The sequence below is a fragment of the Prunus avium genome, chromosome 3, assembly GCF_965620075.1.
Source record: "Prunus avium chromosome 3, drPruAviu1.hap1.1, whole genome shotgun sequence".
NCBI classification, from domain to species: Eukaryota; Viridiplantae; Streptophyta; class Magnoliopsida; order Rosales; family Rosaceae; genus Prunus; species Prunus avium.
Window position 1 is genome coordinate 35,677,336 of NC_142286.1, and position 19,329 is coordinate 35,696,664.

Genomic DNA, 19,329 nt, shown 5'->3' on the forward strand with positions numbered 1-19,329 from the left:
TATTCCACTCGAATCTTAAACACCGATATTCAATTTTCTTTAAGCAATACAAGTAGAAAACAATAAGCATGGTAAGAATTTTAATAGCCAAAACGAAACAGTCAGTCATCCAAACAGTTCCAAGTATGCTTATTAGTACTCAGAAAACTTCAATGTGTCAAAAACCAGAAAAAACCAGAAAAGAATTCCATGTATGCTCCAAAACCTATGTGAGCTTTATCAAAATACAAGATAATAAGGTATTGAGTGTGAAGCCCAAAACTTTACATCACTTCTCCCACTTGGGCAAACACTCACTACTTTGCTACTTCAATATATAGTGCACCAATAACCTTATGATTAGAAAAACTGTGACAAAAAGGTGTAAAAGAACTTTCAAGGCGTGCTCCTAATGTACTTCACAGTATAAGCCTAAATGCACAAAACTGTCAAGAAAATTCCAGCAATGATATGTGATTACTTGAGAATTTGCCATAATTAATTTATAAATCGGATTAGCATAAAAATAATGCAAACAAACTAGAGTCATTAATCTTCAAACAGAAAAATTAATGAGTCGTTTTAGAGCTAATTAAAAAGTCTGAAATTGACCTACAAGGTTACTCAGAAAATTTGTCAGCACATACTTTTCCTGAACACAGATCACTAATAAAATTCTCACAAATAATCTATACATCCAATAATCACGAAACTTTGCAGAATTCACGAAGACACGTATATGCTCAACATATCAAAAATTCAGTTCATTTGAAGATCTTTAAGTGAGTCATTCAACAATCTTTATTCATAATGCGGAAACTGTCAGGAAAATTCCTGTGCATCTGTTTCAACTTTATAAATTCACCAAAAATTCAATTCTCAATATATTTTCATGAATTTAGCGTCTAAAGAAAGCTTAGAAAATGATCCTTATCGCCTAATTTTATCACAAATTAATTCGTACTACAACATTATGTAAATAGACATCATAGCAGCATAGTTCAAAACTGAAAAATTAGTTAACTATAGAATTATGAATGCTATCAATATGCTTCTCAAAATTTAATTATCCTTATGTGCATTCTAAACATCATAAAACAGTAAGTTGCATGTAGGTGCAAACGAAACAATTAAAAACATATCACAAAACCAAAATATATAAAATGTCACTTTTGAAAAAAAAAAACACCTTTGAGCAATCTAGAGATCGTATCTTGAGTATTTTATATATAGCAATGTGCCGTATCTTAAGTGATCCTTAATCAAAAGTGCAATTTTATCCATGCATCTCATTCATTAAGAAAAAGCAATACAACAGCAGAATATCCTTATTTCTAATGCAAGATCTAAACTTCATATAGCATGACATTTTCCTCATATTAAAACAAAAGTTTATCCAAATAATTTGCCATGCAAAACCCAAGTTTTTCTTTAGGTTATCCTTCAAAATTATCCTTTCTTGGGTGAAACGATCATATTTCTTAATATCAAGCATGAATACTATATAACATGACATATAATTAGACGTCGATAAACTGAGAATTGAAAACTATAATGGCAATAAAATAGTGATATTCCTTAAATGCAAGTGATATAACCACAATTAATACTTGTAAATATATATTCACAAAGCAAGTTTGTCTTTATCCAATACTGAAAGCATAAAAAATAACACCAATCATGCCTCAAAAACACTTGCAGCAGTACGCCGTACCATTTAAAACAAGCCAACTTTATTTTATTTCATTCTATATGACGAACACAACCTTACAGATCAATCCAACTTTACGTGATTCAATCCAATTAAATATGTATCAATCCTTTTACACGTATGAATCAATCCAGCTGTATGATATAAAACAGTCACTTGATTGCATATGAAAAATAGCCAAGTATCAAACATGTCCATACATAACCAAATAAGAAAACACAAATTTTCGATCAATCAAGTCACAAATACCAAAATTGCATACATTCTATGAATATGCATAAACCTTGATGTGAACTAATAGTGATCAGAAACTGTAGTGTAACTTGAGAGAATATTTGATATGAGAAATTAATGCAATCAATTTTTCATACTCATATCTCCTTTATGTGATCAACCAAAAATCTATTTCTTTGTCATACCATTAACTTTCATGACTATTCAAGATCACCAATATCAAATTATCATCAACAACTTAAACATGTTACAATCCGTATAACAAGAATAAAATTTGTATGCCAATGGAGTTAAGGTTCATTGTGACATAACTGAAATCTTCCAAAATATATCATATAATCAATCTGTCCCCATATCCTCAATCAAACATAATTAATTCACACCTTTGGGTAGAGAATTAAACATGTTTTCAACACTAGGACATGCACATACACGAATTTCCGGAACAAAGAAACTCCCACGTCTTTGGACTGAAGAAATTCCTTGCTAATTCATGCAGTGCATCTCCCATATTGTTCCATTATAAGTGTACTCATGTTAAACCACTCACATCTTTGGACAGAGAGTTTTTTAACACGCCTTCACCTATAATGCCAATTATGATCAATTCTTTAAATCCAGAAAACTATTAATGATTGAGTTGCTTTGGCTCACTCAACCATTGCTAGAATATCTGTAGACTATGATCATAAAACTTCCAAATATGATAAAGTTAAAACTTTATACTTTTATCACATTTAATAACCAATCTTAGAATCAAATGTTCTTTAATCAACTAGGTTGCTTTCGCTCTTTAAATTGAAACAAGAACTCTTGAAACTTTGATCTCAACCCTTCAAGCATGAACGAGAAAAAGCTGTATATCGAAACACGCTTAACAAAGTATGTTAGTGTAATAAAGGGTAATAAAACAATATATTGCTTAACTTTCAGTTTTAGGTTTTATCACTTTGGGTTGGTACTTTATAACCTTTCGCATGTGTATAGTTGCTATGCTAATATAAAACCTAAACCTCAATAGAACATATTTCTCCAAAATGGGTCACGACAAAAACAGTTCATGACATATGCGATTACTTAACATGATTGGGTCAATTTAACATTAATAACTGAAGCTACGGCTGAAAGTATGTATCAATTTATGAAAATTAAGCATGCTTGACATATAGAAAACTGATGTCATCTTTATAAAATATTTTAACATGCCGCAATTCACAAACTCAGTATGCATGATATCGTAAACTGAAACCATATGAATATCATGCAAATATGCCGTAAAACAAGATGTTTTTATTTGAAATTGTATTTAATTTGTGTCCAGGGAGGTATAAAAGGGGAAACAATACAAAGGCAAACAATATAAGTGTCACGACATGAGTTCATATTAGAGGTCCTTTATAATACTAGTTGCCAATTCTTTAGGATTAAAACTAATTCGTGACCACTGGATGCAATTTGCATAATTAAAAACATGAAACTAATGTTATAGCCGCAAACTTTAGCAATCAATTCATATTCAATAAAATATCATACCCCATGGAAGCTTGATCAAGATGCAGCAAAAAAGGAGGAAAACACAACAGCCCAAAGTCGTACAGTGTAAGCCAGCAGCAGCAGAAAACGTGGGCGATTTCTTTTGGTTCTAAAACATGTAGCCTAGGCTCTGATACCACATGTAAACTATAATGACTACACATGATAGAACACACATCAAGAATATACAAGAGCACATCTCCTCAATCCGATCCCTTCATACACTCATTCTAGATGGGGTGAATTCTTTTGTGTGGGTTGGCTTGATCGGTTGAGCAGGGGCACTTGTATTTATATGCATCTTCCTAAGAGTCTTGCCCATCAAGAAACTCTTAAGAAGTCCTTATTGCATTAGGTTTATAACTTCTAATCCACAATTAAGATAGGAATCCTTCTAGCTCTTATATTAGCCTTAAAACACTAACTTTAATAGAGCTGCAGGTTTAGTTGTATTTGAACTCCTAATTGATATCAAGTCTTAGAATCCTTTGATGATTATAAGACCACACTTTAATGGGTTAGACATCTACACGTCTAACATCTTATTGTTTCATGCTTATGACAGATGTATTTTTATTTATTGTTCACTTTCATGTTTATGGAAGTTGTATTTTCCTTGATGTAGCTTTTTTTTTTCACGTACAGTATTGTACTTTAATGTAATTTTTATTGAGTTTGATATTGCAGGTTGTTTCATTTCTCTTTCAATTGTGTAGCAAAATTTATAGGTTAATTGGTGCAAAATTTACCCTTGTCATATCATGCTGTTAGTAAAATGAAAACTGAAACTTGATATAATTTATGTTGTATTTGAAAATAATTTAATTCATGTTATTCACTTTTATATATGAATAATTGAGCACAAAAATAAATGTGCACTTTACCAAAAATTAAACCCAAAACGAAAAAGCATAGCTAAAGGATGCATTAAGCTTTTTGTGTCTCTGACAAAAAAAAAAGGTTTTTTGTGTGACTGAAAGGGCACAATTCCTCATTTTCGTGCCCTTTGTGGATTTAGTTTTTGTGAAAACGTGTTTTACCAATTTTTTTTTTTGGTCCAAATGGCAAAAAACTTGAAAATAAATAAATAATCAATTGCCCAAATAACTTTACGACACAGTGATAACGATTGGTGTTCAATATTTGTTTTTTTTTTTATCAAATAAAACAAAGTGAGTTTAATTATTATCAAATATTACCATGCCGCAATACCCCTTGGTGTTTTTAAAAAAAAAATCAGACGTATCTTTCCTCTTGCCTATTTGGGTGTTCTCCTCCTCCCCACCAAAACAACGAAGCAAGTCCTCTTGCCCATCCTTTGGGAGATAATAGCAACAGTTTTGTGTATACTGTTATGTTCACAGCAGCTGCTATTTGGTTTTATCTTGCTAATTTCAGTTCGTCATCCAATATCAAGGTAAATTCTTCCAGTATGAAATACAATCTTCTTGTTTCAAATATTATTGAATCAATTGAGTTTAAATGTTTCGGGGTATTACATATTCATGAACTTGTATCCAATTTTTTGTAATAAGGATTGTGAATCTGTTACTGATGATAACTGACACTAATATATAGAATTGGGGAAAACTAAGAACAACATGAATTTGGTCAATTTGATTCAGTTTTGTATACTGGATCGTGTTTGGGTTTTCTTCCTTCTTCTTATTCTTGTTAAATAAAAGATATAATTACAACTATGACTGCATTTGAGTATATTCATGAATTTGTATCCATTTTTTGTGTTGATATTGCAGTGTGTCCTTTTCTTGATTATATATGTAATTTTTGTTTCTTCTATTTTATCTTGGTTGGCACTCATGTTTAGAGATGAACAAGGATTGGGTGCATTTGCATAGACTAGGAGATGACTACCTTAAGGGATTGCGTGCATTCATTAGCACGGCTATGGGTCTAGCTTCATTTGAGGGAAAACTGAAATGCCCTTGTCGTAAATGTTACAACCAGTATTGGCGTGAACCACAAGTGATTGAGGCTCATTTGAAGTGTGAAGGAATGGATCCTGATTATGTAGATGCGCCGTGGGTTGACCACGGTGAGCTGTTGCCTAGCGTTGATAGTAATGGTGTTAATGCAGTTGAAACTTTTGATAACAATAGACTTGGGGTTAACATGTACAATTTGATTCATGAGGGTTATTGGCATGATTTGAACTCAAATATGGTTCAGCAAGAAGAAGAATCTTCAACCACCAGTGTGCCAACTCCGGAAGCGAAAAAATTCTATGCTTTACTAGATGAGGCTAATGAAGAACTATATCCTGGGAGTGGAACCAAGAAGTTGGAATTTTTGGTGGAAATGTTCCAAGCAAAAGTTTTACATGGCTGGACCGATGTTTCTTTCTCAGCAGTATTGAAAATTATTAAAAAATATTTCCCCATTTGTAAGAATCTTCCGTCTAATTTTTACCGTACTAAGAAGCTTATTAATTCATTGGGGTTGAGCTACGAGAAAATTGATGCATGTCCGAATAACTGTATCTTATTTTGGAAAACACATTCAAAGGATACTTTCTGTCCAGTATGTGGTGCTAATAGATACAAGCCCAATGGCACGAGGATTGGAAAGAAATCAACTAAGGTACCAGAAAAAGTGTTACGTTACTTTCCAATTGGGCCCAGGTTACAACGACTATATATGTCGCGCTACACTGCAGAATCTATGATTTGGCATTCTGAGAAGAGAACTAAAGATGGTGTACTTAGGCACCCCGCTGATTCGCCTGCTTGGCATCATTTGGATAATAGTTACCCGGATTTTGCCAGAGAAAGTCGTAACGTACGTTTGGGCTTGGCCAGTGATGGGTTCAATCCATTTGGTTCGATGACTAGTAGGCATAGCACATGGCCCGTTGTAATTTCAGTTTATAATCTTCCCCCTTGGATGTGCATGAAGCAGCCATACCTTATCTTAGCATTACTTATTCCTGGTCCGAGGAGTCCGAGTAATGACATTGACGTATTCATGCAACCACTAATTCATGAGTTGAATGAGTTATGGTCTATAGGTTTGGATACTTATGATGGATATAAGCGACACACATTTACTATGCGAGCTGCCCTTTTATGGACAATTAATGATTTCCCTGCGTATGCTATGCTCTCAGGATGGAGTACAAAGGGGAAAAAAGCATGCCCTCATTGTGGTGAAAACACAAACTCATTTTGGCTTAAGAATGGGGGAAAGTATGCATACATGGGGCATAGAAAATGGCTTCCTATGTCGCATTGGTTAAGAAAACAACGACATTCTTTTAATGGCCAGCAAGAGTTTGGTAGGCCCCCAATTCCAATGTCGGGTATAGATTGTCTAATAGCACTTGCCGGATTGACTTTCAAGTTTGGAAAGGGAGCAAACGTACAAGGTTGTCCTAAAAGAAAGACAAGGGATGAATACAATGGACAATGGAAAAAGAAAACTATATTCTTTGAATTGCCATATTGGAAGGATTTATTATTACGCCACAACCTTGATGTCATGCATATTGAGAAAAACATTACAGAGAGTGTGATTGGCACATTGCTAATGATTGATGGCAAAACAAAAGACGGAGCTAAAGCTCGCGCTGATTTAGTGGCTTTGAATATCAAACATAATCTTCATCCATATCAAGAAGGTGGTCGTAGGAAGATAAGAGCAGCACCATACACCATGCAACATATCGAGAAGCAAATATTCTGTCGGGTATTGAAATATGTGCGAGTACCAGACAACTTTTCATCCAATGTGGCCAATTGTGTTAACATGCAGGAGAAAAAGGTAACGGGGTTGAAAAGCCATGATTGTCATGTTCTCATGCAAACTTTGCTTCCATTGGCGATACGTCACACTTTACCAAAAGAAGTTGTGAAGGTATTTTTGGAGCTAAGTACTTTTTTCCGAAATTTGTGTTCCAATAGCGGAACTGTGAAACATTTTAGAGGTTTATCAGATTGCATTGCCCTTACTTTATGCAAGCTTGAAAAGATAATGCTTCCGGCCTTTTTTGATGTTATGGTACATCTATCAATTCATCTCGGGGAGGAAGCTGCCATAGCTGGTCCAGTTCACTATAGGTGGATGTACCCCATTGAGAGGTGAGAATAATTAGTATATGCATGTTGTGCACGACATATTTTTGCATTTTTGGCATTATAATTTGATGGAAATTGAATTTGTTATTTCTGCAGGTATTTAAGAACTTTGAAAGGGTACGTACGCAACAAGAGTCGTCCAGAAGGATGCATCGCAGAGGGTTGCAAATTAGAAGAGTGCTTGTCGTTTTGCTCAATGTATCTTGGTGACTCGGTGGTCACACGTCGAAATAGACCAGGCCGGAACTTTGATGTGGAGCAAGGTAATGATAGAGAAGGAATTTCCATATTCACAAGTCGAGGCAGGCCATTAAGCACTCCTGATGTATTTCACCTTGACCACGAGGTGATGGAGCGTGCACATCGTTGCGTTCTTTTCAATTGTGAAGAAATGCAACCTTACCTAAGGTAAGACGTGGTGTTGTACATGGTGCTTTATTTGGTAGTTAATTGAATTTGTGAATTATTCTTTCATTCACATCATTTATAGGATTCACGAAGCACAAGTTATTGAAAATCGTCCTAGAAGACGTACGTTGTATGAAGCGCAGCGAGAGGCCCATGCATCTTTTGCAATTTGGTGTAGGAATAATGTAAGTATTTACAGTAAATAGGGTTATAACTGGTTTTAGCTTGCTATCTCATGGAAACATATGCCAACTAAGATACATTGTTGTAGGTGAAAAACATCGGAGTGGAAGATGAACACTTTGTTAAAGATGACCTTCGTGCATTGGCAGTTGGTCCAAGCCTTTGGGCATGTCGATATAGCAACTACGTAATGAATGGCTTTAGGTTTAGGGTGAGATCCATTGATACTCATGGTAAGTATCAAAACAGCGGTGTCTATGTCGCATCCGAAGGTGTGCATTACTCTAGTAAGCGTGATCGGAATCCACGAGTGGCCATTATGGACTATTATGGAGTATTAAAAGACGTAATAGAGTTGGATTATCAGCATGGTAGAAAAGTCATTTTATTTGAATGTGATTGGGTTGATGGCAGGAGTCCAAATCGTGGTGTTAAAAATGATGATTATGGGTTCACTTTAGTGAATTTTCAGCGTCTATCACCACCTGGTGACCCATTTGTATTAGGAATGCAAGCTTTGCAATGCTTCTATGTTCAGGATCCTATTGAGCATGATTGGCATGTGGCCATTAAAACGGTTCCACGTGATCTCTTTGACATGAACGTAGGGACCTCAATTGAACCAAATGCACCTCAAGACTTGGAAGATTCAACTGGTGACAATGACATAGTTGAAACTAGACAAGATGTTGAACCCTTTGTTTTGGAAGAAGATAGTTAGAGGTGCACTGACTAAATGAGGAGCTAATAAAGGTTACAGCTAGTAGCAGCATTGCTATACAAGAAGGTAAGAAATCCGTACTTAAAGGTTGTTCCTCAATGTTTCATATTTTCTCAATATGGATTCTGTTGTTGCTGCCATGTTGGGTGCTTGCAATATCCTTTTGCAGTCATCAAGAAAGACTAAGGATATTCTTTTCCTTGAGATAGTGTATCTGGTTAAATGAGATTGGCTTATTAGTGGGCTGAAGCAACTTTTCAATGTTTGTGTGTGTTTTGTCGAAAGGTTTTGATGTTTTATTTTTAAATATATACTTATTTCTTTTTTCTTTTCCATTTATGTTTATTTTTGATCTGTATTAGTGTCTTCTCTTGTTGGGTTTTCTTTTGTTGCATCTTTATATTGATCAACATCCTTATTTGTGCAGTTTCTGTTTCAGATTGATGTCTTTTTTTTTCTTTTATGTAAGAAATCATAATATGTTTTTCATTTTATTGTTCTTCTTTTCTCAGGGAATATTTTTGGTACAGCAATTACAAACTTCATGAGGACCATAAAGTTTGAAGGAGTTCCTGTGTCAATGGAACATAAGGAGTTGGGTGAAGAAAAGGCACTATTTTGTTTTTGGTAAAGAGAAAATGCTACGTTTGGGTGAATGTGTTTTTGTTCATTGTACTGTAAGAGTTTTTAAATAACCTGATGATGTTGATACTTTGTAATGACTATGGTATGAGGAATACAATGTCATGCATTTCAAAAACTTTCTCAATTATTTTTTTCATGTAATTTCCTATCCCTTCAAATATTCACAATCTAAAAGTAGATTGAACGGTGCTGACTCTTTAGTATTGGGGTTTCCACCTTGAAATAATGTCATTATGAGAAGAAAGGTGAGAAAAAATTTTAACAGAAGAAAAAATGGTATGCAAGGATAAACATAATAAAACAAAACAAAAAACATAGAGGTACTCTCTAACCATAAGAAAAGGACACTCACTACATTGCTTAAAGGAAAAACAACCAATATAAAGTGATATTATTACTTTTTTTTATGAGTTTTCAATTAATGTAATAACTAGTTACACACGCTTTTTAGAAAAACAACCAAGAGGAAGATAAAGATTTTTTTTTTTTTGGGGTCTAGCAATGTTTAATTAATTATAGAAAAAAAGGTGGAAATGTGCAATTGATTTCCCGCTAAAATGTGAAAAAGGGCGGCAAGTGCATATAAAGGGAGCAGTTACATAACAAAAATATTGTTAAAAAGGGATTGTTTTTATTTTTATTTTTTTGGTTTATGAGGTTGCAATACTTTAAAACAACACTTAAACGCTTTTTTGGGGTCAAAATAACACTTAAAGCTTGCGTTTTTTTTCACACCCATTCAAAGTTTGGTTTGTCAACACAACCACCAGTCCCTCTCCACTGCAAACAGAAACTTTGCCCTACAATCTAGTTGGGTAAACCTGAAACACATGTAGAAGTGCGGCGTCAGTGAAGGTAAGGGCCCCTCCATAACTAATTTTGGTAGTATATTCAATAGATCGTTTCAGATTAGGTTCACAAAAAGGTGGGTTGTAAAGTCCCATTTTTGTTGCAAGTCTGTAGCTTTATGAACAAATGCTAAATTTATTTCATTTGTATGTTAGTTTAGGAGAATGAACAGGTCCAGCGCACATTCTTTCACCATTGATGGGTTAAAAAAATATTTAGGTTGTAAAATCCCACTTTATTTGTTGCAACTCTGTAGCTTTATGAACAGATTGTGAAATTATTTCATTTGCATGTTAGTTTAGTACAATGAACTATAAAATTATTTCATTCTCAGAGAGAGAGAGAGCACACAAACATGCTCAGAGGCGGAGCTAGAATTGTATAGTTAGTTTGGAGGGCTGAAGTATATAAAATACCTAAGTATTCAATAATTACATGTGTAGAGCTAAATATTTCTAATTTAGTTATGTCTAATTTGTTATAAAGGGAACTTTAACTTAAATTATAAGTGGTTTATTAAAAAATTCTATATATTATATATAGTATAAAAGAGGACAGATAAAAATTTTTTGGGGGGGGGGGGCACACTCTAGGCCTAGGAGTTTCTCTGCCACTGTTACATGATGCAGCAGCAGCCGAGAGCACATAAAAATGCTCCTCTACAACTCTGTTATAGTTTTCGAGTTATCCAAATTTGTTATAATTTTCCTGCCTATGCATTTTAGTAAATCATATGTTTGGTACTTTATGTTCATGCTAGTATGAAATATAATGGACAAAAGAATTACCTACACCATGCTTTATAATGACAATTCCTTAACCTCTTATATTTTGATTATTTTATTAATTCAATGCATTTGTAGATGGAGAATGTTTCAAATTTATATGCCAACACAGAGTCACAAGCACGCCTTGGTGCACTCGGTGAATGGTTTGTTAGACTAGGTGCAGACACAGAGTTTGAAGGAAACATTGGTGGCTTTACATCTAATGCAAATGGAATCAATATTCCTAGTAACGAAGATAATTCTAATAGGCAAGGTCATGGAATAGCTGGGGAAACCAATTTCACTACTGCTTCATTTGAAGTTAATGGAAATATGATCAATGGCAATAGAACTGAAGCAATGCCGAACCTTGAAACACATGAAGTTGCTGCAGAACCATGTGTGTCATGTGGTTCAACCTCTACAAACAGAGTGAGGAAGAAGAAGAGAGGAATTAATAGGCCAAATTGGGGTAGGGGACGACTCGAGATTTTGCAATTCAATAAAGAAGGTCAGGCAGTAGCACCGGCTCACCAAGTGGCAAAATGGTCTCGATACTTAGGGATGTTAGCTCATGACCATTCTTTGTTTCCACTCGACACCGAAGATTGGCATACGTTAGATGAGAGTGACCACATGGACAAAGCATGGGATCGGGCTAAGGTATGACATTATGTGCTACACAATTTTCTGCAAATTGTCATGACATAATATGTAATTCAATTGAAATTACCATTGTAGCGTACACTAGATTGGTCAAATCCTGAAATGTTGACGATGGAGAAAAGAATAAGGGACGTGGTAGTAGAGAAGTTGAACGATCGATTTAGATCATTTAGAGCAATGGTTAAAAGGATTTATTACACCCCCTTTATTGGAATGGAAGAGAGGCTGCATTGTGGTGATGACCGTGTACACCCTGACCAATGGCGTAAACTGGTCAACCATTGGGATGAAGATCCAGCAAAGGTATGAAATGCATATAAATTTCATTATAGGGGTCGAAATATGATTTTGCTAGCTAAAATCACTTCTACTTATGAGGATTGTAATTTTTTTAATTTCACATGTTTTGAAAAGAGCTATTGTGAGAGTAGTAAGAATAATGAACCAATTGTCCCAAAATTATTAGTAAGTAACAATGACTATTTTCGTTTCATATATTCAATTAGAAACGGAGTGCAACTAACAAAAAAAACAGAAAAAACTTGAAGATGAGCCACACCACAGGCACAACAACGTTTGCACAGCTTCGCCATGAATATGTGAGTAAAAAATTGAGAATCTGATTTTGCTATCTTAGATTGATATTATTTTCTGATTGTGAATTTGAATATTGTCAGGTGGAAAAGCATGGAGTTCAACCTGATCAAGTGACTTTTTTCGTTATGACACATACAAGAGGAAAGGGAGATAATAAGCAACCAGTTGATGAAGCTTCACGTGAGATGATGGTAACCTATATTTGTTTTGTTTAGTTGAATGCACATTTAAGTTAAATGAAAATGATAATAACAAAATGTAATGGACCTATTCAAATTTACAATCACTGCCTTTTATATTCTTTGGTAAAAAACTGATTGTTGTCATTAATATATAATATTATTATCAAATGCCACTAGTACTCGAACCATCCTAGCTTGTCATGCTATGGCCATTGTGTAAACCTTGATATTTAAAGCAAAAAAATATCAATTGAATAAGTTACATTTTCAATCACTCAGGCATAAGTATCCGTCAGCCCAACATCAAAAAAGCAATTGCAGATCCCCCACGAGGTTAAGAAACACCACAAAAGATAAGCTGCAAATTCTAATCAACTTTTTCAAATGTGCTAATGTGGAAATTTGGAAGTGCATGTGATGTATGTTTTTTTGGATAACTTCATCTTATAGCTTTATTACTGAGAATTAACCCACTGATCATGAAAGTAGTTTACCCCACGAATAAGATTCTTCCCATCTTTGACGCAGTGTACATATATAACCCCCATCAATAATATTCTTTAATTCACCAGATAAATACATAGATCATTTCTTGGTTTTAGTGGTCTGCAACATGCATGATATTAAACACTTTGCAGCATGCAAGATATATATCAAATGTAGCACTTGAGAATTATATATAACATTTGTGAATACATTGCATTGCATCTCCTTTAACTTTTCTGACGATAGTAAGGAGTTTTATTCCTAATAATAACAAATGTAATGACTCTTTATAAATTAACATGCAGCTAGAGTTTGAAAAATGTGAGGCAGAAGTTCGGGAGCGAGGTGAAGATATTAATACTGAGGTGCGCAATCAAATATTTGCTGCTGTAATGGGGCCAGAAAAGCGAAACGCTGTTCGTGGTTATGGGATAGGGGTCCATTGGAAAGATGTACCTAATATTATAACCGAGCGCAAACGAATTTCGAGGGAAGTTCAAGAACTAAGAGAAGCATATGAAGAGCAAAGGCAAGCAGCAGTGGAAGCACAACAAAAGATGGAGCGCATAATGGAAGAGGCGAATGAGAAGGCGGATCGTTTGAAATGTCAGCAACAAGAAAGTATAAAAAAACTAAGAGAAGAGCAGGCAGAAAATCTGAGCCTCATGAAGATTCAAATGGCTGAACAATTTAAATCAATGTTGGCGAATGTGGGAATATCTGTAGATGTTAATGCGATGGCAAGTGCACAATTTACTTCAATGACCCAGCAGCAGTGTGGAAGTTCTCAAGCTCAAACGACAACACAAGGGTATGAGGCACGTCTTGGAATGCAGTGTGCAACAAATGCTCCACAATCAGATGCAACGCATGATGCTACGGATTGTCATAGTGCAAATTCTGGTTAGTTTCAGACTTGATGCATATTTTTTGTTTGGCTGTGATAGTATTATGTGTTAGGGGTTGGATAAGTTAGATGACTATTGGGGATTAGATAATATTTTGAAGCATAAGTTAGATGAATGTTTTGTGATGGGGCTTGGATAATATTTTGTGGAACTTGAAGCATGAGTTAGCTGATTGTTATGCTAACTTGGTTGGAGACTTTGCCTTGTATTTTTGGGTTGCTATTTTGACCACAAGTTAGGCCTTTTGCTGGCCAAGATGTACATGATATTAGGTAGGTGTTGTGAATTGCATTTAGATTGTAGACCAAGTTTAGAAGATGAAGATGTAAATTCAAGTAGATGTTTTGGTAGTATGTATAGCTTTACTTTGTAGATGTATCCAACTGCGATGCTACAAACTAATGAATTTTAATGTTATACTTATGTACTTGCAACCGATAATGTGTTGGGATGCTTATAATTTTCATTTCGCTGCAATATTGGATCTCGTTAAAGTGATAATTGTTTATTGTCTTTTATGTACAAACACAAGTTCATATGGTTTGATGGTATCCAGTGGCTTTATATTGCGTCATTGATAAAGTGCTTAAGGGCTGCAATACTTGGGTAAAACGCTAAGTGTATAGGATTTGGAAATGTTCAAATAGAGATATTTTTTTCCTCCTGATTAAATTATTCATTTTTAATAAACAAAAATTATTGATTTTCATTTTTATTTTTGCCAAAAGTATTGATTTTTATTGACATCCAATAAAATGGTGGTTACAGTAGTATTAATGTTGCACAATAAGCAGACATGTGCAAAAACTGAAATTGGGAAAGGCTTATTAAAAAAAATTTGAAAATGGGAAAAGTGAATTGGTTGGAAACATGTTCAATGGTCGTATGTTTTCTCTCTTTTTTTTTAAAAAAAAACTTATTGTATTGAGCACAGTTTCAATTGTGCTTAGTTCTTTTTAGTTAAAAAAAAACTTATTGTATTGAGCACGGTTTTAAATTGTGCTTAGCTTTTAAAAATTATAAAAATATATAAATACATACACATTGAGCACGGTTTTGAAACTGTGTGCTTAGTTATAAAAAATTATATATATATATAATACATCCCCATTTGGGCACAATTTTGAAACTGTGCTCAGATTGCACTTGTCAAATCAATCTAAGACTTCCGTCAGTTGTCAGTATAGAAGCACAAATGCTTGGATTCGTGCTCTAAATATTTGCCACAAGTCAGCATATTTGTGCTCTATAATCAATAGAAACCCCTATACAGGAGACCGACCACTATAAAGTGGCTGCACCGTTGCTATCTTCATAGGGCACGATTATCCGTGCTGTTTGAAACAAAGAACACAAATAAAATTCGTGCTTTTAGCCCAGTTTTTTAGTAGTGTCAGATTTTCAAACAGAAATTTCTAAAGACTTCTAGAGAAACATCACGAAAAGAAGCACTATATATAATCAGCCATAAGATGTCGTTATTCTTTTGGCTTCTTATTTTCAAATATATAATAGCATATATCTAACCACCATATTTTCTGGAGAGATTTTGCCAACATGTTGGATTTGCAATGCAGTTACGGGCTTATTATTCCGGAAGCTAGTAGTCGTAAATCTCTTTGAATTTTTGGGTATGCATGCTACATTCACGTCCTTGTTTTTTTTTTTTTTTTCTTTCCCAATTTTAGTCCTGATTGTCAGTTCCTCCAAAAGTAATTGTATTTTTTCATGTCAAACTTAGGAATCAATCGGATATATCAAATGAAAGAGAGCCATGTCCGCGTCGATGAATTTCTACAACGCGCAATGAAAACTATAAAGCTTAAGCGACTGCAAAATACAAGCGCGCAACAAGTAGGAATCGCCATTGCAAAGGACATGTTGAGGTCATTACTCATATATGTAGAGCAAATCGAAGCCTCGTCCACGACATCAAAATTGAACACCTAGAAAGCACCGTGTTTCAAGTTTAGGTTATGACTATAGAATGTTGGTGAGTCCTTACTTAGTTAGGATTTTGGTTCCTTACTATGTTAGGTTTTTGGTTACTTACCAATTTATCTAGTCCTATTATAATTGAGATTTATTTACTATTGTAATTTATATTTATTTTTTATTGTAATTTAGATTTATTTCTTATTTTATTTAGGGTTGTACTTCTTTATAAATACCTCCATATTAGAGAAGAATAAAAATAATGAGCATATATAAGCACAATAATACCCTCTCTTTTTTGTGCCTTTGTTTTGGCAAAATGGGAAAACCCGAAATTGAAGAAGAAATCAATCATAAGCTGTTTTATTTAAATATTGTCACTAGCATCCCATGCAGCTTAGATGAGTTTTGTTACCAGAATCTCAAAGCGCAAATGTTCAATGATTTGTAAGAATTCTAAGTTTTTGCGGGATGAACTGCAGGAGTTGGAGAGTATTGCAGATCCTGTACATCGTGAAACTAAAAATCTGACAGATTGTATGACACCAAGGGCCCTATTTACCAAGAAGCACAAGGAATTGGTGAAAGAGGGCGAAAATTCAATGAAAGAAACAGCAGCTTCTTGTACCGTTGTGGGTGCTCTCATTGTGACCATGATGTTTGCTGCAGCATTCACAATTCCTGGAGGAAATAATGGAGATACCGGTCTTCTTATATTCTTGAATGAAAAGGTGTTCAAAATTTTTATAATCTCATACACTATCTCCCTATTTTCTTCCACAACTTCAGTAATGACATTTCTGGGAATTCTCACATCGCGTTATGCTGAAGATGATTTCCTCAAATCATTGCCCAGAAAAAATGATATTAGGCCTTTTCACCCTTTTTCTATCTATTGTCAGCCTGATGATTGCCTTTTCTTCTGCCCTTTTCATTATGCTCGACGGAAAACCATCCATTGTCATACCAGTCATTTTGCTTTCCAGTATTCCAATTACCTCGTTCATATGGATGCAATTTCCCTTCCTTGTTGAGATATTTATTTCTACTTGTCGAGCAGGGATCTTTAACAGGAATGTCGAACCTTGGCCTTAGATTCCTATGTTATCTTATTTTTATGTTCGATGTTGTTACTTTTTTCAAGAAGCTTGTAAAGAAAAGACAATGTATGTGATGTGCTTATTATTGGATCCTACAGTACAATCCAATCCAATCCAATCCAACTTCAATTTCTATTTTCGAGTTAGTTACACAAGCGCTCTGTTTTTTTTTTTTTCAATTCGATATTCTATTATTGAACGCGAATCCAGCAGTGTTTGGAGTCTTTGGACATGATTTACAAAAACACTCATAATTAAACACACCAATCTGGCGAACCACACAGTGGTTCTAACTCTGATTCTCTCTCTCCCTCGTTCAGAGATCAAAGTGTATCGATCCGTGCAATGTGGTCCACGCTTCTGTAGCAGATTGACAATTGATCATCTCAGAGAAAGCATCATCAGAAAGGCTAGCAGCAATGAGGTTCAAGATTGTTGTATCCATAGCTTCCCATTCCTTAGAATCACCATTATTAGATGTTAAAGTATCAACCCCAGCTCAGCCCATTTTGAGGAGAAATCTCTACAATGTTCTAGAAGCAAGTATAAAGAACAAGGTAATAATACCACTAGAAATATCTAGAATAATATATATATATATATATATGAGAAAACAATAGCTGAAGTAAATACTCAAGTCGGTGGAGTGGCTAAGCAAGTTGGCAGATTGAAGCTTGGAGAATAGTCTAGAAGGTAACCATGTAGCTAATATTATATAGCCAAGGCGGTGAGCTATGTCGGCTAGAACAACTATAAATAGGCATGAAGCCATGCATTGTAAAACCAATCAAGAAGTGAAGTGTGTCAACTAGAAGAGTGAGCTATAGAGCTAAGTAGTTTTAGTGAGAAGTGTGAGTGAAGTGAGAAAGAGTGTTTGTAAGAGTTAGTCTTTCCTTTGAGAGTTGTTTATTGTAATATTTGGTGAGTCTAATACAAGTAAATTGTTTACTTGTTTTATCTCTAACAAGTCTACATTAGAATTGTGTATTCTAAATTTTCTCAACATTAGAATCAGTAGGAGCCACAACAATACCATCAAGAAATCCAAATAGGCGATGAACTTTGAGAAATTTTTCCACTACATAGCTCCATTGAACGTAATTAGTCTCATCAAGTTTCAGTGTAATGTAATTGCATGCATTACGAAGCAAATCCACCGGTTTACATAGTAAAATACAGAGATTGAAAATGAGTTGCAGAAAAGGAACAAAGCAACCACAAGCAAGAATTCTAAGAGAACGAAGAACAAGATGCGAAAATTTAGAAAATAGAGATGAGTCTGTTGTGCATGCGCAGCGGAAGCGGATTGCACTTAGATGGTGGATATGAAACCGTTGAAACAACAAGAGCAAAATATGAAACCGTTCTCACCATTGCATGCTCCCTTTCACCCTTTTATAAACCCATGCAGCAACTCTACAAAAGAGAGCAACCGCATGCCAAGGGAGGCCACGTGATGGTCAGTCAAAAAAGCCTTGAGCCATGCACCATTAGCAGCGCATAAAGATGCCTCGAGCCATTCTCCATCAGCAGCCCGCATTTTTCTCTTTTCCAGCTGCTTCACATGGCCTTGTTTCCTCTATTTGACAAAAGACCATCCCTTTAACAGTATGCCCACGTGAGTTGCTGCACTCCTCACCAACTTGGAGACATTAAAGAAAGAAAGAATTCTTTCTCAAATGGCCAGCACCAACCCACGAAGTGCTTGACCTTTGGCTGCCTTGTGTCTCTTTGATCACTTAACCCTCTAAGTGCCACTTGACAATCCCAAGGGTCACAAATCAAAAAACACAATTAATTCAAACCAAAAAATTTGAGCCAATTTACACAGAAGCCTTTGAAGAAAGCAAAATCTCAAGCTCGAAGAACAGAGAGATTCGAATAACGGAGAATGAAGCAGCGAAGCAAGGATCGCCGATGATAATCAGAGGCACTCCTCTGATACCATGATAGCTTCCTTCAGAGACTCCATGCGGATGAACTCAATTAAGCTTCACAAAACTCCACACGTGAACAATACACGTGGCACAAGACTAAGGCTTCAATCCGGTTCTTTAGGATGTACACTAACATACAACCTGTAAATTTAACTGAAACAAGATGGTTCACACTTGTATTTCAATTGAATTTGAGCAACATTTTTATATTTCTTTTTTGTTTGACACTAAAAAAATTTATTTTTTATGCGCACATCTTCGTTTTTTATACAACTTGCCAACAATGTCTTTGTTCTATGAATTCGAAATGGGTCCAAGCCTTTTTTAATTGCCAAGTCTTTTGCCAGACTTTTTTTAATTGGCGATTTGTTAGCTTGTTTTTGGTCTTCGCTTA

General features: G+C 35.0%; 3 protein-coding genes and 1 pseudogene across 3 annotated transcripts in view; all 4 read left to right on the forward strand.

Annotated features, from left to right (window-relative positions):
- The first annotated feature begins 5,287 nt into the window (after positions 1 to 5,287).
- On the forward strand, positions 5,288 to 8,863 carry LOC148296045 (uncharacterized). The gene is made up of 4 exons (XM_088250680.1): positions 5,288 to 7,554; positions 7,648 to 7,959; positions 8,042 to 8,144; positions 8,231 to 8,863. Exons 1-4 carry the CDS (start codon positions 5,288 to 5,290, stop codon positions 8,861 to 8,863), a joined length of 3,315 nt encoding a protein of 1,104 aa, XP_088106806.1.
- A 2,357-nt stretch (positions 8,864 to 11,220) lies between these two features.
- LOC148296046 (uncharacterized) lies at positions 11,221 to 13,963 on the forward strand. The gene is made up of 5 exons (XM_088250681.1): positions 11,221 to 11,787; positions 11,866 to 12,093; positions 12,297 to 12,389; positions 12,468 to 12,578; positions 13,361 to 13,963. The coding sequence occupies exons 1-5, from the start codon at positions 11,221 to 11,223 to the stop codon at positions 13,961 to 13,963; spliced, it is 1,602 nt and encodes a 533-aa protein (XP_088106807.1).
- Positions 13,964 to 16,299: 2,336 nt separating this feature from the next.
- On the forward strand, positions 16,300 to 17,096 carry LOC148296047 (uncharacterized; annotated as a pseudogene).
- The window catches only part of LOC110758249 (uncharacterized), a 44,391-nt gene continuing 42,063 nt past the window's right edge, over positions 17,002 to 19,329 (forward strand). The window contains exon 1 of the mRNA XM_088251089.1: positions 17,002 to 17,024. The gene's annotated coding sequence lies outside the window, so the exon portion shown is untranslated. The remainder of the gene's footprint in view (positions 17,025 to 19,329) is intronic.

Excerpts from the sequence above, each read along its gene's own strand:
- LOC148296046 (XM_088250681.1), top strand. The coding sequence starts at position 11,221 with ATGGAGAATGTTTCAAATTTATATGCCAACACAGAGTCACAAGCACGC. Across the intron at positions 11,788-11,865 it reads AAGCATGGGATCGGGCTAAG|CGTACACTAGATTGGTCAAA; the intron begins GTATGACATTAT and ends TTACCATTGTAG. Across the intron at positions 12,579-13,360 it reads AAGCTTCACGTGAGATGATG|CTAGAGTTTGAAAAATGTGA; the intron begins GTAACCTATATT and ends ATTAACATGCAG.
- LOC148296045 (XM_088250680.1), top strand. The coding sequence starts at position 5,288 with ATGAACAAGGATTGGGTGCATTTGCATAGACTAGGAGATGACTACCTT. Across the intron at positions 7,555-7,647 it reads TGGATGTACCCCATTGAGAG|GTATTTAAGAACTTTGAAAG; the intron begins GTGAGAATAATT and ends TTATTTCTGCAG. Across the intron at positions 8,145-8,230 it reads CAATTTGGTGTAGGAATAAT|GTGAAAAACATCGGAGTGGA; the intron begins GTAAGTATTTAC and ends ACATTGTTGTAG.